Source organism: Thalassophryne amazonica, chromosome 7 (genome assembly GCF_902500255.1).
Source record: "Thalassophryne amazonica chromosome 7, fThaAma1.1, whole genome shotgun sequence".
NCBI lineage: Eukaryota > Metazoa > Chordata > Actinopteri > Batrachoidiformes > Batrachoididae > Thalassophryne > Thalassophryne amazonica.
This window is the reverse complement of record NC_047109.1, coordinates 108,910,189-108,928,350: the sequence shown is the minus strand read 5'-3', so window position 1 is coordinate 108,928,350 and position 18,162 is coordinate 108,910,189. Positions and strand designations below refer to the sequence as shown.

Here is an 18,162-nt window from a genome sequence, read left to right as displayed (position 1 = left end):
CTGTTGCAATAAAATTTTGAATTTCCTCAAAATTATAATAAACTAACCCTAAATGATCATTCATCCATCCATCCTACTATTCTTATTTATACCCATGGTTTAAAATCCTGCAAAATCTGACAGCCGGGCAATATGCTTTGAGATGATTAACATGGTAAACAAGGAAAACATTGGGAGAGGGGGGAAAAAAAAATATCAGCTTCATGAAACCACAACCGGTTCTGGCAAATGATGACTTGAGATAAGTGCAGGTTGCTGCTCTTTAAAACCAGATTAAAGACGCAAATACAGGATTCTCGTGGGCCATAACCCACACAACCAGGTGGAAAGGATTCTTAGTAATAATTACTTGGATTTATTGAGCACTTTTCAAGACATGCAAAGCGCTTTACAAGTTGCATTATTCATTCATTCACACACATTGGTGGTGTTAAGCTAGTAGTGTAGCCATAGCTGCCCCAGTGCAAACTGACAGAAGCGTGGCTGCCATTCTACGCCTACGGCCCCTCCAACCACCACCTCATTCATACACAGGCAAGGTGGGTTAAGTGTCTTGCCAAAGGACAAAACGGCAATATGCAGATTTTTTGACTGGTTGGGAGCCGAATTCGAACCGCCAACTCTTCGGTCATAAAACAGCTCCATCTACCAACTGAGCTATTGCTGCCCCACATGTTCCATTAATTTAGCCAACCCCCCCAAAAAAGTAGGGGGAGTCAGTTGAGACATCATTTATGCACAGAAATCAAATAAATCAGACAAATAATTATTTATTTTCTGTGTAAAAAATGTTTACATTGTCAAACTCAAATTCACACAACCCTGATTCAGCCGAAGGAGACACTTCATTCTCTAACCGCATGGTTTTGAAGTTACACGCAGCTTGAAATGAGCTCGTATATGGACAAAATTACCCAAGTCAATGTCTTACTAATATGTAGTAGTTCTTTTAAGTTTAGGGGTTAAAAAAACCGAGACATATTGCTACAGTGGAGGAAAAAAAAAGTTTATTTTTCCAACAGATATAATTTTAGCCTCAATTAAATGTTATTTATTTACCTTAAACAGAAAGGTGTGTTCAGAGATAACTGACCTGTAGCACGTTTCCACTGACAACTGATGCATCGTTCCTTCCTGTACTGAATTCTCGACTTTTACTACAATATGTTTGCGCAACAACACATCCAGCTGTTGTAAGCAGTCAGTGGAACCAGATGGGACGTTTCCTGGGTCTCTCCACTATCCTCTTGTCTTTGTCTTTCTCGCTCGGAGTTTCGCCCTCGTACATGATGACAGTCTCGACCGTTGGCGCTCTCAGAGGGCCGCCTTCCATCTCGGCGATCTTCTTACGGATTAAACCCGTCTCGATACGCACTTTTTCGTAGCAGAAGCTACACAGGATGTGCTTCTGTTTCAGGTGGCCACACTGTGGACACACCTCAATGTTGGTCTGAGAGAGAGAGAGAGAGAGAGAGAAATGGATGCAAAGAAATATAGAGCTGTTTTGTGGACAGTCAGAGATGCAACACATTAGTACCAAAGACACAGAGGGAATATGCAGAGGTTTTTTTCACCTTTGGTAGTTTAAGCCACTGAGGAGCGAGTTTGATGCATCAACTTAAAAGGTTAAATATGTGGTAAGTAAGTCCCTTCGGCTGCTCCCTTGTTTGCACTCGGGGTCGCGACAGCAAATCTAAGGTGGATCTGCATGTTGAATTGGCACAGGTTTTACACCAGATGCCCTTCCTGATGCAAATCCACATTACATGGAGAAATGTGACAGGGGTAGGATTTGAACCTGGAACAATTGACATTTCCCAGCTCAGCAAACAGCTTTCTGTAGAATGGATATGCAAATTAATCCTGTGGATTGCACCTACGCTTGGAATGGCAAATTATCCATAACACAGTAATGTACCTCCCAATATTGTATTAATAGAATACAAAAATCGGTCCGAATAGATGGCATCATCTTGTACCGTCTCCAGCGTCAAAAGACAAACAACGGCGGATAAACCGCTTAAAATGTGGTGAACTTTGATACATGAGATCAATCAGAAAAATCCACTTTGTTTAGTCGATAGTAATAACATTACATAGGTAATGTCCCATAAACATGTCTGACACCCGCTGGTTGCAGTGCACGCCATCACATGTGCCAACAACCGTGCAGAGAAACACAATATTTTCTATGCAGCTGAATACAGAATGAAATAAACAGGAAAATAAAACCCAAAATTAAGTGTTGGGTAGTTTGTGAGAATGAGGACGATACAATTTTTTCATCAGTACTACAAATTAGTTATGGTAAGGCAGTCTGCTCTGTGTAAGCCTGAGCCCATCAGATCTCAGAAGCTAAGCAGTGTGGGGCCTAGTTGGTACATGGAAAGGAGACATCTTTGGAACACCAGGGGCTGTGTGTGTTTCTGCAGATAAAACTGGAGTTGGGTCAGGAAGGGCATTCGGTGTAAAACTTGTGCCAAATACTACTGATGTTATGCTTGAAGCAGACGGCTCAACATTATTGATCTTTAAAAGCAGAACTGTTGCTATAAAATGTTTCGATGCCTCGCTTCACCCTGCAAAAAATGATGCGACCCCCTCAAATGAAGCTTTGTTACGCCACACGCGTATCTGCGATGCGTCACACCCATTTGAATTCAAGGCGGGACTTGTCAAATTCTCGCAGTGCTTACAAATGGGCACAATCCCTCTATTCTTAATGGGTTATTTGAGAGGAGCGTTCTGACGTGCATTATTACTATAGTTTCCACAAGTGACAACAAGACAGCGAGAGCGATATTTAGGTCAGATTAGCATTTCATTAGATAAATCATTATACATTTATACACTCACTTTAGCACATAGATATTCAGACATTATACATACTGATTTACACACTTACACATATTAAGTACAAATACAAGGAAAGATTAGTAGGTTAATTAGTGGATAAGTGTAAAGTAAGCGCAAGAAAATTAGAAAGAGTTTGTGTGATAGTCTGTATAGTGAATGTCTGAGAGTGTGTGGAAAGGAGAGATAGGGAGGGTGGAGGCAGCTGTTTATCCAACTCTTTACAAGCTGCCCAAAATCTATCTTTATATGCCACCAACTTCTGTGCCATGTGAGAGGGTCTTCTCCAAAACTGGAGATGTAGTAACAGAGAAAAGGAACAGACTTGAGCCAAATACCACTGAAATTACCTTGTTTTTAAATAAAAGTCTTTGAAGTGCCCAAATCCCCATCATTTTGTACAACTATTGTCATAACAGTCTCTAGTTGCACAAGGATTTCCAAATTTATCTCTCTGTTACATACAGTAGAAACAAACCAAACAAACTGAAAGGCATGTCATCATATAGTTGACACACTCCTTTAAGATGATGCATCAGGGGCCCGCTACAGTACCTTGACTTTAATGAGTTTGGACTCAGATCTCCTCCTGGTACGGTTGACCTCTATACTGCGCCTCGATTTGGGTGCTGCCATCCACATGAAGCCATCCAGAATGCCAGGGGGGTGCTCGGGACTCTCCTGCTCTTCTTGATGCTGAGGATGGATCTGAGGTTGGAGACCGGGACCATTCACTGCCAGTGACGGGACTGAACACAAGAAAGTATTTTCACCTCATAAGGGCTGCAAGTAATTATTATTATTTATTAATTAATGGGTTGATTATAATTCCACAAAACAATAATCAGTCTGTAAAATGTAGAAGAACTAACAGCCCTTCTTATTTCCCAGAGCCAAAGGTGGCAGACAGTCTAAAACCCTAGAGACAACTAATTTCCAAAGATACAAGACAGACAAGAAGTTAAAGTTCTCCCTTCTGGAAATGACAGGTTGTGGAGTGCAAAAGCTTGTCCATATTCTAATTACTACACAGAACACTCACTCATCAATCGCTTCTCCAATGAAGGGTCGCCAGGGGGGCGGAGCCTATCCCAGCAGTCACAGAACGTGAGGTGGGGTTCACCCTGGACAGGGTTGCAGGGCCACATATAGACAAACAAACACATTCACACCCACATGCACACCTACGGACAATTTAAAGTTTCCAGTCCACCTAACCTACATGTCTTTGGATGTGGGAGGAAGCCGAAGCACCAAGCGGAAACCCACACAAACACGGAGAGAACACGCCAACTCCACAAAGAAAGGCCACAGGTGGGAATCCCATGACCTTCTCGCTGTGAGGCAACAGTGCTAACCACTAAGCCACCGTGCTGCCGATACACAGAACACATTATTCAAAAAATATTTAAATTCTGCTTGAGAGGTTCTGAGTGAAGTCAATAATCAAAATACTTGTCAATTTTTCAAAAATCAAAAGGATTCTTTCAGCTCCAGTTTAAAGATTGTTTTGTTTGATGTTTCCGACACATTTACAGGCTGCATCCCAAAAACACCAACATGACGGCCAGCAGCTCCTCCAGCAGATAAATATCAATGTGCCTGCTGTCACCATGAGATACTGGAGATTAAACTGTATCAATAAAACGTAGTGTATTAATAATAAAAAAAAAGTCAAATGTTTCAAGAATTTTATACACTTGTCTGTATTTATTATTGGTCTTGAACTACATTTGATCCAACCTCGTTGTGACTTATTAATATTATTGTTTGCCATGCCAATAAAGCTTTTTTGAAAAATTGAAGAGAAAAGCAGTACGTTGAGCATTTTTTCTAAATAATAACTTGACAGTTATTTAGTTAAGAAATTTCAAAATAATTAAAAATAACTAATTTCAGGGGATCCAAACAATGTATGAATCAGAGACGAAAAAAGGAGTGCTGTGGAAGTGTTTAAAAACAAACAAACAAAAAAAACGTCTGCTCGTGTTAGCATCGTTTAGCTAGCCGCTAACTCACCCGGATGTGGCTCAAGCGCCGCTGCCTGCAGAATCCGCCTTTGAGTCCGCAGAAGCCAACATCTCACACCCTGCACTAAAACAACCAAATTCGCCATTTTTTTTAAAGCCTTTTTCACGTTACTTTTAAAGCAGCATGTCAAGCTGTTCACGGTCACTGAAGTCGGCTCTATGATGTCATCGCACTGCGACAGCAGTCAACCTCACCCACACTCACGAGCGCCACTAGCTTAGTTTATGGCAAGCTAAAAATGGACACTCTCGTTTTGGCCGAACAACTAGCCAGTTTCTGGGTATGCTGTGTTAGTACGCGCCCGCGGCCGACGTACTTGATGAATTCCTGCGCAATGTAACACGTGCAGAATGTGGCTTGGCATTGTCTTGCTGAAATAAGCAGGGACGTCCCTGAAAAAGACGTTGCTTGGATGGCAGCATGTGTTGCTCCAAAACCTGGATGTACCTTTCAGCACTGATGGTGCCATCACAGATGTGTAAGTTGTCCATGCCATGGGCACTAACACACCCCCCATACCATCACAGATGCTGGCTTTTGAACTTTGCGCTGGTAACAATCTGGATGGTCTTTTTCCTCTTTTGTCTGGAGGACATGATGTTCATGATTTCCAAAAACAATTTGAAATGTGGACTCATCAGACCATAGCACACTTTTCTACTTTGCATCTGTCCATTTCAAATGAGCTCGGGCCCAGAGAAGGTGGCAGCGTTTCTGGATGTTGATGTTTGGCTTTTGCTTTGCATGGTAGAGTTTTAAGTTGCACTTGTAGATGTAGCAACGAACTGTGTTAACTGACAATGGTTTTCTGAAGTGTTCCTGAGCCCATGTGGTAAGATCCTTTACAGAATGATGTTGGTTTTTAATGCAGTGCCGCCTGAGGGATCGAAGGTCACGGGCATTCAATGTTGGTTTTCGACCTTGCCGCTTACGTGTAGAAAGTTCTCCAGATTCTCTGAATCTTATTATATTGTGGACTGTAGATGGGGGAATCCCTAAATTCTTTGCAACTGAACATTGAGAAACATTGTTTTTAAACTGTTGGATTATTTTTTTCATGCAGTTGTTCACAAAGTGGTGATCCTCACCCCATCTTTGCTTGTGAACAGCTGAGACTTTTGGGGATGCTCCTTTTATACCCAATCATGACACTCAGAATTAGTGTCCTCAGTTTTCAAACGCTTATTAAGCGTTGTTAGAAGGAAAGGTGATGTAACACAGTGGTAAACATACCACTGTCCCAGCTTTTTTGAAATGTGTTGCAGGCATCCATTTCAAAATGAGCAAATATTTGCACAGAAACAAAAACGTCTATCAGGTTGAACATTAAATATCTTTGTGGTGTATTCAATTGAATATAGGTTGAAGAGGATTTGCAAATCACTGTATTCTGTTTTTATTTACATTTCACACAATGTCCCAACTTCATTGGAATTGGGGTTGTACTTTCTTAACTGACTGCCCATAAAGATTAATTGGAATTGGTGGATAATTACACATTTTGGAGAAACACATAGCCTGTGTTTTATCCACAGAAAAACGGAAACTCCACTTATTGCCCCACTGTGCTGAGAGCTGCCTGAAGCTTTTTCCCAATAAATGCAGCATTTTGACCCTTAATCCACAATGCACCATCATCTGCATACACAGACCTTCCAGGACTAACATCTACAGTAGTGTTCAGAATAATAGTAGTGCTATGTGACTAAAAAGATTAATCCAGGTTTTGAGTATATTTCTTATTGTTACATGGGAAACAAGGTACCAATAGATTCAGTAGATTCTCACAAATCCAACAAGACTAAGCATTCATGATATGCACACTCTTAAGGCTATGAAATCGGGCTATTAGTAAAAAAAAAAAAAAAAAGTAGAAAAGGGGTGTTCACAATAATAGTAGTGTGGCATTCAGTCAGTGAGTTTGTCAATTTTGTGGAACAAACAGGTGTGAATCAGGTGTCCCCTATTTAAGGATGAAGCCACCACCTGTTGAACATGATTTTCTCTTTGAAAGCCTGAGGAAAATGGGACGTTCAAGACATTGTTCAGAAGAACAGCATAGTTTGATTAAAAAGTTGATTGGAGAGGGGAAAACTTATACGCAGGTGCAAAAAATTATAGGCTGTTCATCTACAATGATCTCCAATGCTTTAAAATGGACAAAAAACCAGAGACGCGTGGAAGAAAATGGAAAACAACGATCAAAATAGATAGAAGAATAACCAGAATGGCAAAGGCTCACCCATTGATCAGCTCCAGGTTGATCAAAGACAGTCTGGAGTTACCTGTAAGTGCTGTAACAGTTAGAAGACACCTGTGTGAAACTAATTTATTTGCAAGAATCCCCCGCAAAGTCCCTCTGTTAAATAAAAGACTCATGCAGAAGAGGTTACAATTTGCCAAAGAACACATCAACTTGCCTAAAGAGAAATTGAGGAATATTTTGTGGACTGATGAGAGTAAAATTGTTCTTTCTGGGTCCAAGGGCCACAGATAGTTTGTGAGACAACCCCCAAACTCTGAATTCAAGCCACAGTTCACAGTGAAGCATGATGGTGAAAGCATCATGATATGGGCATGTTTCTCCTACTATGGTGTTGGGCCTATATATCGCATACCAGGTATCATGGATCAGTTTGGATATGTCAAAATACTTGAAGAGGTCATGTTGTCTTATGCTGAAGAGGACATGTCCTTGAAATGGGTGTTTCAACAAGACAATGACCCCAAGCACACTAGTAAACATACAAAATCTTGGTTCCAAACCAACAAAATTAATGCCTCGCAGATGTGAAGAAATCATGAAAAACTGTGGTTATACAACTAAATACTGGTTTAGTGATTCACAGGATTGCTAAAAAAGCAGTTTGAACATAATAGTTTTGAGTTTGTAGCGTCAACAGCAGATGTTACTATTATTGTGAACACCCCCTTTTCTACTTTTGTTTACTAATAGCCCAATTCCATAGCCTTAAGAGTGTGCATATCATGAATGCTTGGTCTTGTTGGATTTGTGAGACTCTACTGAATCTACTGGTACCTTGTTTCCCATGTAACAATAAGAAATATACTCAAAACCACATGCCCATATCATGATGCTTGCACCATCATGCATGCTTCACTGTCTTCACTGTGAACTGTGGCTTGAATTCAGAGTTTGGGGTCGTCTCACAAACTGTCTGCGGCCCTTGGACCCAAAAAGAACAGTTATACTCTCATCAGTCCACAAAATATTTCTCCATTTCTCTTTAGGCCAGTTGATGTGTTCTTTGGCAAACTGTAACCTCTTCTGCACGTCTTCAACAGAGGAACTTTGCGGGCGATTCTTGCAAATAAATTAGCTTCACACAGGCGTCTTCTGTCACAGCACTTACAGGTAACTCCAGACTGTCTTTGATCATCCTGGAGCTGATCAGTGGGTGAGCCTTTGCCATTCTGGTTATTCTTCTATCCATTTTGATGGTTGTTTTCTATTTTCTTCCACGCATCTCTGTTTTTTTGTTCATTTTAAAGCATTGGAGATCATTGTAGATGAACAGCCTATAATTTTTTGCATCTGCATATAAGTTTTCCCCTCTCCAATCACCTTTTTAATCAAACTATGCTGTTCTTCTGAACAATGTCTTGAACATCCCATTTTCCTCAGGCTTTCAAAGAGCACCCCCTTTTCTACTTTGTTTTTTTTACTAATAGCCCAATTTCATAGCCTTAAGAGTGTGCATATCATGAATGGTTGGTCTTGTTGGATTTGTGAGAATCTACTGAATCCCATGTAACAGTAAGAAATATACTTAAAACCTGGACTAATCTTTTTGGTCACACAGCACTATTGTTATTCTGAACACTACTGTACCTGTGAGAAAATATTACTCATGCCCACAATTTCATAAGATTCTCTTGAAAGTTTTTATTTTATTTTATTTTTATTTTTGTATATGATACATCTAATAGTAAAAATAAATAAATAAAAATCCTAAGTTTAACATACATTGCACTGCACCTTGTGGCAAAAATTTATTAATATCCTTCATAGATTTTTCGATATCACATACACAAAAAATATTTCTGACAGATTGAATACCTTGGTAGTATTCTACCACACACACACTGAATGTCACTTTAAACAGACCTGTTTGCTGACAAATACCATATTTGTGTATTTGCACAAAAAGAAGCTCCACACTATCACTGAAGGAATCAAAAACCCACTGTATGAACAACTGCATTTATTATGGAATTACAATCAAGAACAAAGCACAACAAAAGCTAGAGAAACACTCAGAGTACAAACTTGCGCCAAAGAAATGTGCTTAACGTTTTGTTTGCTTTTTCCGGGGAAAGGGGGGGCACATTAAATAAAATGGTTTAATACAGTGTTTCCATGTGCTCCTGAATATTAACAGTTACTTCTCTTACAACAACAAGCATTTCCACCAAGTGTCACCACAAAAATAGTTTTGGGGTTATCCTGTTTAAATAAACACAAAGTCTTCTTGGCAGAGGTAATAATCCACAAAGTTGGCACAAGCAACTTTAACTTTTTATGTACAAAACAAAATATTAGTGCATTAAGACATTACTGGTCACATTAAAAAGTGTAATGTGTGAGGAAACAACAGAATTGAAACAAAAAGCAGATATTATCTAAAGAAATGTGCGTCCACGTGGTCACAGTATCGTTCTGTACTCATCAAAAATGAAACTGGGCACATGAGCTTCAACCACCTGAGGAATACAGAAGAGGAGAAAAACTAAAAATAAATGTAGTAATTAAACACCAATTGAACAAATGTAATAAAATGTCTTCATAAACTCAACATTTAAAGAAGATTAACCCATTTCTGTTATTCAAAATGTGCACAGTATATGTCATAAAACAAGAGCTAAATTAGTAAGTCCCTTCAGCTGCTCCCTTGTTTCCATTCAGGGTCACCACAGCAAATCCGAGATGAAGCTGCATGTTGAATTGGCACAAGTTTTACACCGGATGCCCTTCCTGACACAACTCCACATTACATGGAGAAATGTGGCAGGGGTGGGGTTTGAACCGGGAACCTTCCGCACTGAAACCAAGCATACTAACCACTTGGCCACCACCCCTACACAAGAGAGCTAAATTATTGATTAAAAATACAAACACTACCAGATTAACCACATTCCGACAAAATAATGTGACTGTGGTTTGTCAACCTACCTTGCGTGACAGTTTGGTGTACTTCACATAATCTTCCAAAAACATCAGTGCTGCCACCACATCAGACGGCATGTCAGGGATCTTCTGACTATAATGGAGGCAAGTGTTCCAAAAAAAAAAAAAAAAAAAAAAAATGCACAGATTCAAACAGCCATAACTGATGACACCAACTTCAGACAGGATTAGTTTCCTATGGAGAGGTGGAGTAATGTGAATTTACCACAGAAGAGTCTTTGTATATTGATGTACCAGTATAAATGACAGAGATGGGAGTGTCTACTCAATAAACAGTCCTGACACACTGCCATCACTTCTCCAAATAAATAAATAAATAAAACAAAAGTTAAAAAAAGGAAGGAAGAAAATTACTAGGCTGAATAGAATGGATTCATCTTTGAAGTAATTTTCTATCATCTAGTTTCTGTCTTGTCTTACAGCGGTGTGCGCTTAACCTCTCATACAAACACAAAACAAACATGTCACATGCCACAGAAGAATGACAGAAATAGTGCATTTGGACTGGATAAAACTCTCAGATGAAGTCTGGTAATGATAATCTAATTCCACCTGAACCATATAAAATGAATCCCGTCTGAATGTGGCTAAACTGAAAAACTGGAGATAAAAGGAATTTTAAGTTTTTTAAATGTGTGGAACATCGTGTCTGTTTCTGTCACCTGGTACACTGCTCCATGATGGAGCGGATGAACTGCCCAATGAGATCCAAGAACTGGTGTGTGTATCTGGAGTGGAACTGCTTGAGAAGCGTGAGCAGCCCGAGCACCAGCGGCGGCCAGTCAATCGGGTCGGTGGCTTTTCTGCAGGTCATACCTGAGGAAACATCAGCTGTGTGGTGACGACACGTGGATACAGCTGAGCACAAAACAGCAACTAAAATGTCTGTGTGCTCCAAATAGACTAACTACATTCTGAGCTACAGATGAGTGTTTACATCACTGAAAAGTACATTTTATTGTCTTATGGAAAATACAGATTACAAAAAAAGGAAAAAAGTCACTATGTTGTAGCTTCTGAAGACTAAACGGGAAGCCTAGTTACATTTCCTAGGCTTTTAATGCTGTAAGTGAATGAGTGAGTGTGGAGGTAGATAGACAAATGAATCAATACCCTCTAGTTTGTTAATGAAAAAGCAATACATGATATCATCTTGCACATCTCCAAATTAAAAGGCCACATAATGACGAAAAATTCATTAAAACCCGGTGGACTTTGATGCATGACATCAATCTAAAAAGCAACTTTGTTTTGCTTGTGTTTTGGCTGCCACATGCTGAACACTGCCACCTGCTGGATAGCTGGTGATGAAATTAGGAGTAGGTGTGGTTCACAGTCTACTTTTTTTTTTTTTTAGACCGCCATTTACTTTATCCTTAAGCTGCACAGTCACTGTTTGGTGTACTTGTATTTTCCAGAGTATAAGTTGCTGTATTTGTTTATTTACTTATTACTAGTTAGAGGAGGTCCTACAACTTATACACTGAAAAATCACATTTTTTATTATTATTAATAATAGTACTAATAATAACAACTTCCTCTCTCTCTCTCTCTTCAGAAGGCATGTTTTGACCGATGCGACTTATAGTCTGGAAAATACGATACTGTGATTTTTATTGACCTAAATCCTTTTTTACAACATTAACACTCAGTGCAGCAGTCCAGATATTGTCTTCAGATGTTGGTTGTATTTAGGTCAACTCCCTATTAGTAGTAATATTTACATATAGTTCGTCTGCCCCCTGCTGGACAAATCTGGGCTTGTTGCATGGAATGGGCATTAGGAGCTGATGTGGTTGAAAATGCACATATTTTGGAATGAGCTTGTTTGTCAGTTTTGGTCTGGTGGCTGCTTGTGAATAAACATCTAAATATTTCCTACCTGGATGAATTTCATTTTTGTTTCTCAACAGACAGAAAATCTCTCATACAGTCAGAAGGGAAAAAAAAAAACACTTGCCTTGGTTTCTGTTGTACTGAAGTTTAGGAAGCTGAGCAATAAAGAAGAGGAAGCTGACGGTGGGAAAGTAAGGCAGGCGCTTTGTGGTGATGTAGATCTGTGAGATGTGGGGGGAAAAGTTCACATCTGCTAATTTATAACAACATAAAAGTAAAAAAAAAAGTTAAACAACCAAGGGTCCAAACCTTGTTGAGCGGGTTGTGGATACCAGCAGCCTCCAGATAGGCCGTGATCTCATAGAGAAGTGTGTTTTCCTCTTTAGGGTACGGCAGAGACGGGTCCTGGTAGTGGGCTTCAATGTCTGCCAGCAAAGACCTGAGAGTGGACACAGAAAAACACAGAGGGTGAGTGAGTGAGTGAGTGAGTGAGTGAGTGAGTGAGTGAGTGAGTGAGTGAGTGAGTGAGTAAATGAGTGAGTGAGTGAGTTAGTTCATCCCAGGCAGGTTGCATAAGATCTCAAAAACAGCAAAAGCTATCATCATCTAACTCACCAAATTAAAAACGAATAAACAATGAAGATGAACTGGTTAGTTTGTGGTTTTGTTTGATCCATCAAATGAATCCCAAAAGGAACTTTGTTTTCCTTATACAATATCCCATAGACATGTCTGCCACCTGCTGGATTGTTAGTGGATGTGCTGGAAGGATTACGAAAAATTTCCAACTGAGTATGTTGTGTGCGCCACACTTCATGTTAGCATCAGTTGACAAGCTATAAATATAGGCCAAAATACACAACAGAAAGGGAACATGAAACTGGAATTAAAGAATAAGTAGAAAGTTTGGCTGAAGACGGCAGCGTTAACACCTTTTTTTGTATGCTGCAAATTAGTGATGGCTAATTCCAAACACTGCTTCGAATCATTTTGATCATTTTGAAATCACATGCGGTGCTGCTCCCCAGTGAACACTGACACTCACTGCACACTCCAGGAATGTGGATCCATATCAACATAAGTTTATATTTAAAGGCTACAGTCAGTACATGGTTTGTCCGTGTACCAGCACAAAGTGTATGTTGCTCGTCTGTCACTGGCATTTAATTTGTGTTAAATCAGGTGCATTTTCTATCTTTGCATCACACAATAATAAGGCAATAATCTCTGAAAATTCCAATTAGTTATTAAAGCTACAGTGTGTATGATTTGGTGCCATCTTGTGGTTAGTTTGCAGATTGGATTATGCAGTCACTGGTCATGATTTTGTTTTATTTCATGTTTTCACACTGTTGTTGATGGGAATTCATGCTTCCTTGTATTTATTCTCTTGTGATAAGCAATATGCTCTAATCCTCCACTTCATACACCCCTAAATCCTGCACACTGAAACTTTAAATTCCAACCCAGTTTCTGAGGTATTGGTGAAGCTGTACACCCTCTATTCACTAGAAGAGAGTTAAGACTGACTTGTTGAGGTTATCAAGAGCAGCAGCCAGGTGTTTGGAGTCAAACTTGCAGGAGTAGTTGAGCTCATTGGCAATCTGCTGTCTGAGAATCTGCATCTGGCCGACCTATGACAAACACACACACACACACACACAATCAACGTTAGTGAGAAGTCCAACTTGGACTGGGTTTCAAAGCCCACACTTAGTCTTCTGTTGGATCCATACCTTCATGATGGCCTCCAGGTATGTGCCCCAGATCTTCTGGGTTTTGGTCACAACACTGGTGTACACTTTGTTTGCATTAGCTAATACAGGGGGAACCACATGTATTTTACTCAATGGACAGAATTATTTTGGCAGTAAATGTGATTTTTTTTTTTTTTTTTGCACAGTGAATACTTACCCACAATGCCCTGGATTGGATGGACAGCAGCCAGCAAACCTTTGAAGACATCTACCACCGCTTTGTCTTTTAGGATGTTCTTCTGAAGCAGCATGAGGAAGTTCTGATGATGAAAGAATTTGGCTCAAGTATCTCATTTGGCTAAATTTAAAGAAATTAAATATGTCACAATTAAATTTAAGTTTTTTTTACCGTTATGTTATGACTTGCAGCTCAGAAAATGAGCATCAATCTTGAAATCATTTCAGGCATTAATATGTGATAACACAGTTCTGATTGTAGCTTGTCTCAATCTGTATTACTGTATTTTCTGCATAATAAATCACTTTTATTTAATTCTGTATTTTTTGGGGGGGGGGGGGGGGGGGGGGGTTGCTGCACCTGTAACTTACATGTTGATCTGAACAGACTTACATGGGAAAAAAATGCATCATCATCTATGGCCACAAGATGGCACCATCTACATGCATCACAAGTTGATCCTACTGATCTGAAAGAGGTACTGTGATTCACACTCCTGAATCAAAAGTAGCGTAATGCCGTTAAGCTGAATGCAATCTGCTGTGTGGAAAAAAGTTCTGAATGAGGTGTACGTACATGGTGGGTCTTACAGAACAAGTGAAATTAATAAGTCGTACTTTCAAACTGAAAGATCATGGTCTTGAATAAAGAGGGAAAATAAGATTCATACTACTTGGCACTCCACTCGTGCCACTTTGTGGGACATACACAAGATCAACAAGGAGAACAGACAGGCTAAAGTAAGGCTAACTATAATGTTTTTAAAAAATGTATAGGAGTTTTAAAATGTTTCATTGTATTTAGTGAGGTGAGCATGCACACGTTTAGCTCTAAATAGATGCTTCAGTCTGTTCCGTGATGACAAGGAGCAGTTTTCTTAAGTTCTTTGTCTCATACTATAACATTAATTAGTCCGTTAGCTTGTTTGTCTTATAAATAAATAAACAATGCGCCAGTGTCTTTGCTTCTTGTTGCATGATATATAAACATGAGCAACTCTGAGCAACCAAAAGTAGGAATTTATAAATTCCACAGCGCACGCACGCACGCACGCACGCACGCACGCACACACACACACACACACACACACACACACACACACACACACAGAGTTCTTGTAGCTTTCTTTCATACCCTGCTAGATTTAAGTTTTTGCTGACTTATTAACCTGTAGCTCTTTGACAATCATGAAGCAGAGCAGACGGTCCAGACCGTTGAGGCCAAAGGTGCCCAGAGTGTTCTTGATCTCAGAAAACAGCATGTTGTTGGTCACCTCCTGATGATTCTTCAGGTCGTACCAGGTGTTCATCTGGTCGATGTAGCTTGTTACCCTGAAGATGTTCAAAAGAACCAACGTTTGTCAGAAAGCTAATAGAAGAGACATGATTTGGTCAATACAACGATAACAAGCTACAATACTGTTACATACAAAAACACTACGGCTAATTCGTGCTCTAGTGTGACGGGGGGTCACACTAGAGCACGAATGCCGTACGAATCACACAAATTAAAAACACAAAAGTCGAGATGCATTTATTCGTACGAGACAGACAATTAAGGAAATTCAAACGGCAGTCGTACAGCTGTGTACAAATGTTCGATTACCCAGAATGTGGTTCAAAGCAGGCTCAAGTGATTTGTGCAGGTCGCATGCGGCACAGCACGAAAAATGAAACATGCCAACATAACAAAATAAAAGGAAGGCTGAAAATAATGAACCCAGGAGGAAACCCCACATTGCCGGCAGTATGCAGCAAGCATACGCTGGAAGCTCGCTCTCTCGTCCTCTGTCAGTCCCTCTCTGGGAATCAGCTGTTTGGGGGGGTGTCGCAGGCGATCACTGTGCTCTGCTGTGTGTGTCACTCCCTCACTCTCTTTCTCACAATTTCAGTTTCCATTTTCTATTACAATGGAGCTTTACTGACATGGGAAATATATGTTTACATTGTCACAGCAAGTGAGCAATAACTGAAATTGAGCAATTAATAAACAACCTCTCTCTCTCTCTCTCTCTCCCTCTCTCTCTCGTGCGGCTCTGACACACACAGACTCCCTGATGCAGCACCTGTTATCGCGGCATAATGTCCAGGATGAGAATGTACTCACACATCCATTGTCAGTCCACCTCATGTGTCAGACAATTCATCTGTATTATCATGTCATCATGGCTGTCAGACCCCGTCCACACAGCCGCAGTGTGCAACAGCGCGTCACAGAGACGTGCAGATTCGCTGTGACACACGTTGTATTCCATGTGATTGCGCAATGTTCACGTCTCATGCACATGCACTACATGTGAACGTGACTGCATGCCACAGACTTTGCACATCACAATATTTCCTTTGTGCACAAACACGATGCGGGGGGGGTCTGGCTCGTGCCGACGTGATCAGGCTGCTCTGAATACTGGTGGGTTGCCATTTCGGATGCCAGTTTGAATGCCATTTGAGCTAGCAGTCGCACAGCAGTACGACCGCCGTATGAATATTCCACAGTTCGACGGCAGTCTGACAGTAGTATGCATGCTCTCTACATTTGTGCTGGCCTGCCAATTTGGTGTATTTTCCCAAGCGCCACATGAATGCTGTCCAAGAAATTCGAATGCAGCACGACTTGCACAACTGTCGAATGTTAATTCGTACAGCATTCACGCAATTCATGCTGCAGGTCGAATTGCACAAATGACGTCTGAATGTCCATTCTTACAGCAGTACGACTGATTCCACCGCAGTTCGGATGTTTTCCAGCACGAGCGACACACGACTGTGCCGACTGCTGTTGGAATGCTGTATGAGGCGTTCAAGTACAGTATGAATAAGGCACAAATTTGTGCTCTCATGTGATGGGGGTGTAAGAGCTTCACTCCTCTAGGAAAAAAAAAAAAAATCCTTTTTCTTACCAACCGACCAACGAACAAATGTCAACAGAAAACGTAACATTAGTAAAAATCACTACATATAATCAAGTTTTGATTTCACTACAATGTAATTACACATTTTACTTTCAAACAATTAACTGTATAATCCCAAGTTTTTTATAATGCTATAATACTACAGTTATACTGACAGTACTGTTAGACGACACTGTGAGCAAACTGACTTGGGATCAGTGATCCGAAGGATCTCTCTGCAAAGCCGACCAATGAAAGTGGCAGATTCATCTACTGCAGGGAACTTTGGGATGGGGATGTGAGTTGACTGGTAAACACTCTCCCAGTCCTGAATCTGGTTAGAAAGAAGGAAAAACTAATCAGTCAGTAGCTGTTAACTGACAAAGAAGCAACAATCCAAACATTTAGAATACTGGAAGTAATGAGAAAGAACCTTGGTCCTGAGGAAGCTGTTACACTCCTGTTCGACGTTGTAATTGACAATTCTTGATACTTCCTCCTGCCAGATTTTAAGGCCATAAATGCTGACGTAGTCCTGGATGTACTCAAAAGACCTGTAGAAACCGTCCATGGTGGCTCCCATGTCCTTCAACTTTGGCATGAGCTCACTCGACTAAGAGAGTGAAAGATCAGTCTTGTTTAATTCTAGCTGAATTCATACTATTACAAGAACATGTGCCTGTTCATAACATCTTATATAATGAAAACATAATGAACAAGAGTACTCTGAGAGCACAATATGCCCCACCAGCAAATGCTGCTTTGGTACAAGTGGTTGCTACATTCTAATAATATTTCCAGAACTTCTACTGAATTTCACAAAATTCATCCTAAATATGTGATAGCTGATTTCAGAATGCAGGCACCAACTCATGAAACTGGCAGTGTCTAGATTTGTTCATCAAGGACTATAATTCTGCCAAAATGTGTCAATCTTGTACAATATTACAATATGTGTATTATCAACCCGTAATAAAGATTTCTACCAAGTTACATGAAATTCTATCTGAAGGAGTTGATTTCAGAATGCAAGCATCCAAGCATGAAACTGATGGAGTCTAGCTTTGTTAATCAAGGTCCATAACTCTGGTAAAACAACCCAACTCAAATGATATTAAAATATGTGTACTACCAATTTATAACAAGGACTTGTACCAAGTTTCAAGAAATTCCTCCCAAAAATGTGAGAGGAGTTGATTTCAGAATGCTTCTACCCTTTTTTAGACAGACGAACGGGCGGGCGACAGACAGAAATCGTCACGACATACAAGTAATCCCCCTTTGATCCTTCAGCCAGCAGGGGATAAAAATGGTATTCTATGGGTAAATCTCTCAATTAGTAAACTCATAGTTTTTAAAAAATAATAGTCTATTTCACTCATGGAAACATTATAACCCATAAATACAT

At 40.1% G+C, this 18,162-nt stretch overlaps 2 protein-coding genes across 2 annotated transcripts in view; both read right to left on the bottom strand.

The window, feature by feature from the left end:
- Positions 1-985: 985 nt before the first annotated feature.
- On the bottom strand, positions 986-5,061 carry mrpl32 (mitochondrial ribosomal protein L32). Its single transcript, XM_034175299.1, has 3 exons — positions 4,873-5,061; positions 3,409-3,602; positions 986-1,450 (listed from the first exon to the last, which is right to left on the bottom strand). Exons 1-3 carry the CDS (start codon positions 4,967-4,969, stop codon positions 1,202-1,204), a joined length of 540 nt encoding a protein of 179 aa, XP_034031190.1. The 5' UTR covers positions 4,970-5,061; the 3' UTR covers positions 986-1,201.
- A 4,032-nt stretch (positions 5,062-9,093) lies between these two features.
- Positions 9,094-18,162, bottom strand: part of washc5 (WASH complex subunit 5) — a 45,150-nt gene continuing 36,081 nt past the window's right edge. The window contains exons 19-29 of the mRNA XM_034175298.1: positions 17,188-17,367; positions 16,964-17,088; positions 15,033-15,195; positions 13,844-13,946; positions 13,666-13,745; positions 13,460-13,563; positions 12,239-12,368; positions 12,054-12,150; positions 10,756-10,909; positions 10,079-10,166; positions 9,094-9,609 (exon numbers count right to left, since the gene is read on the bottom strand). Of these exons, the coding sequence (XP_034031189.1) occupies positions 9,553-9,609; positions 10,079-10,166; positions 10,756-10,909; positions 12,054-12,150; positions 12,239-12,368; positions 13,460-13,563; positions 13,666-13,745; positions 13,844-13,946; positions 15,033-15,195; positions 16,964-17,088; positions 17,188-17,367 (1,281 nt within the window). The 3' untranslated portion in view covers positions 9,094-9,552. The remainder of the gene's footprint in view (positions 9,610-10,078; positions 10,167-10,755; positions 10,910-12,053; positions 12,151-12,238; positions 12,369-13,459; positions 13,564-13,665; positions 13,746-13,843; positions 13,947-15,032; positions 15,196-16,963; positions 17,089-17,187; positions 17,368-18,162) is intronic.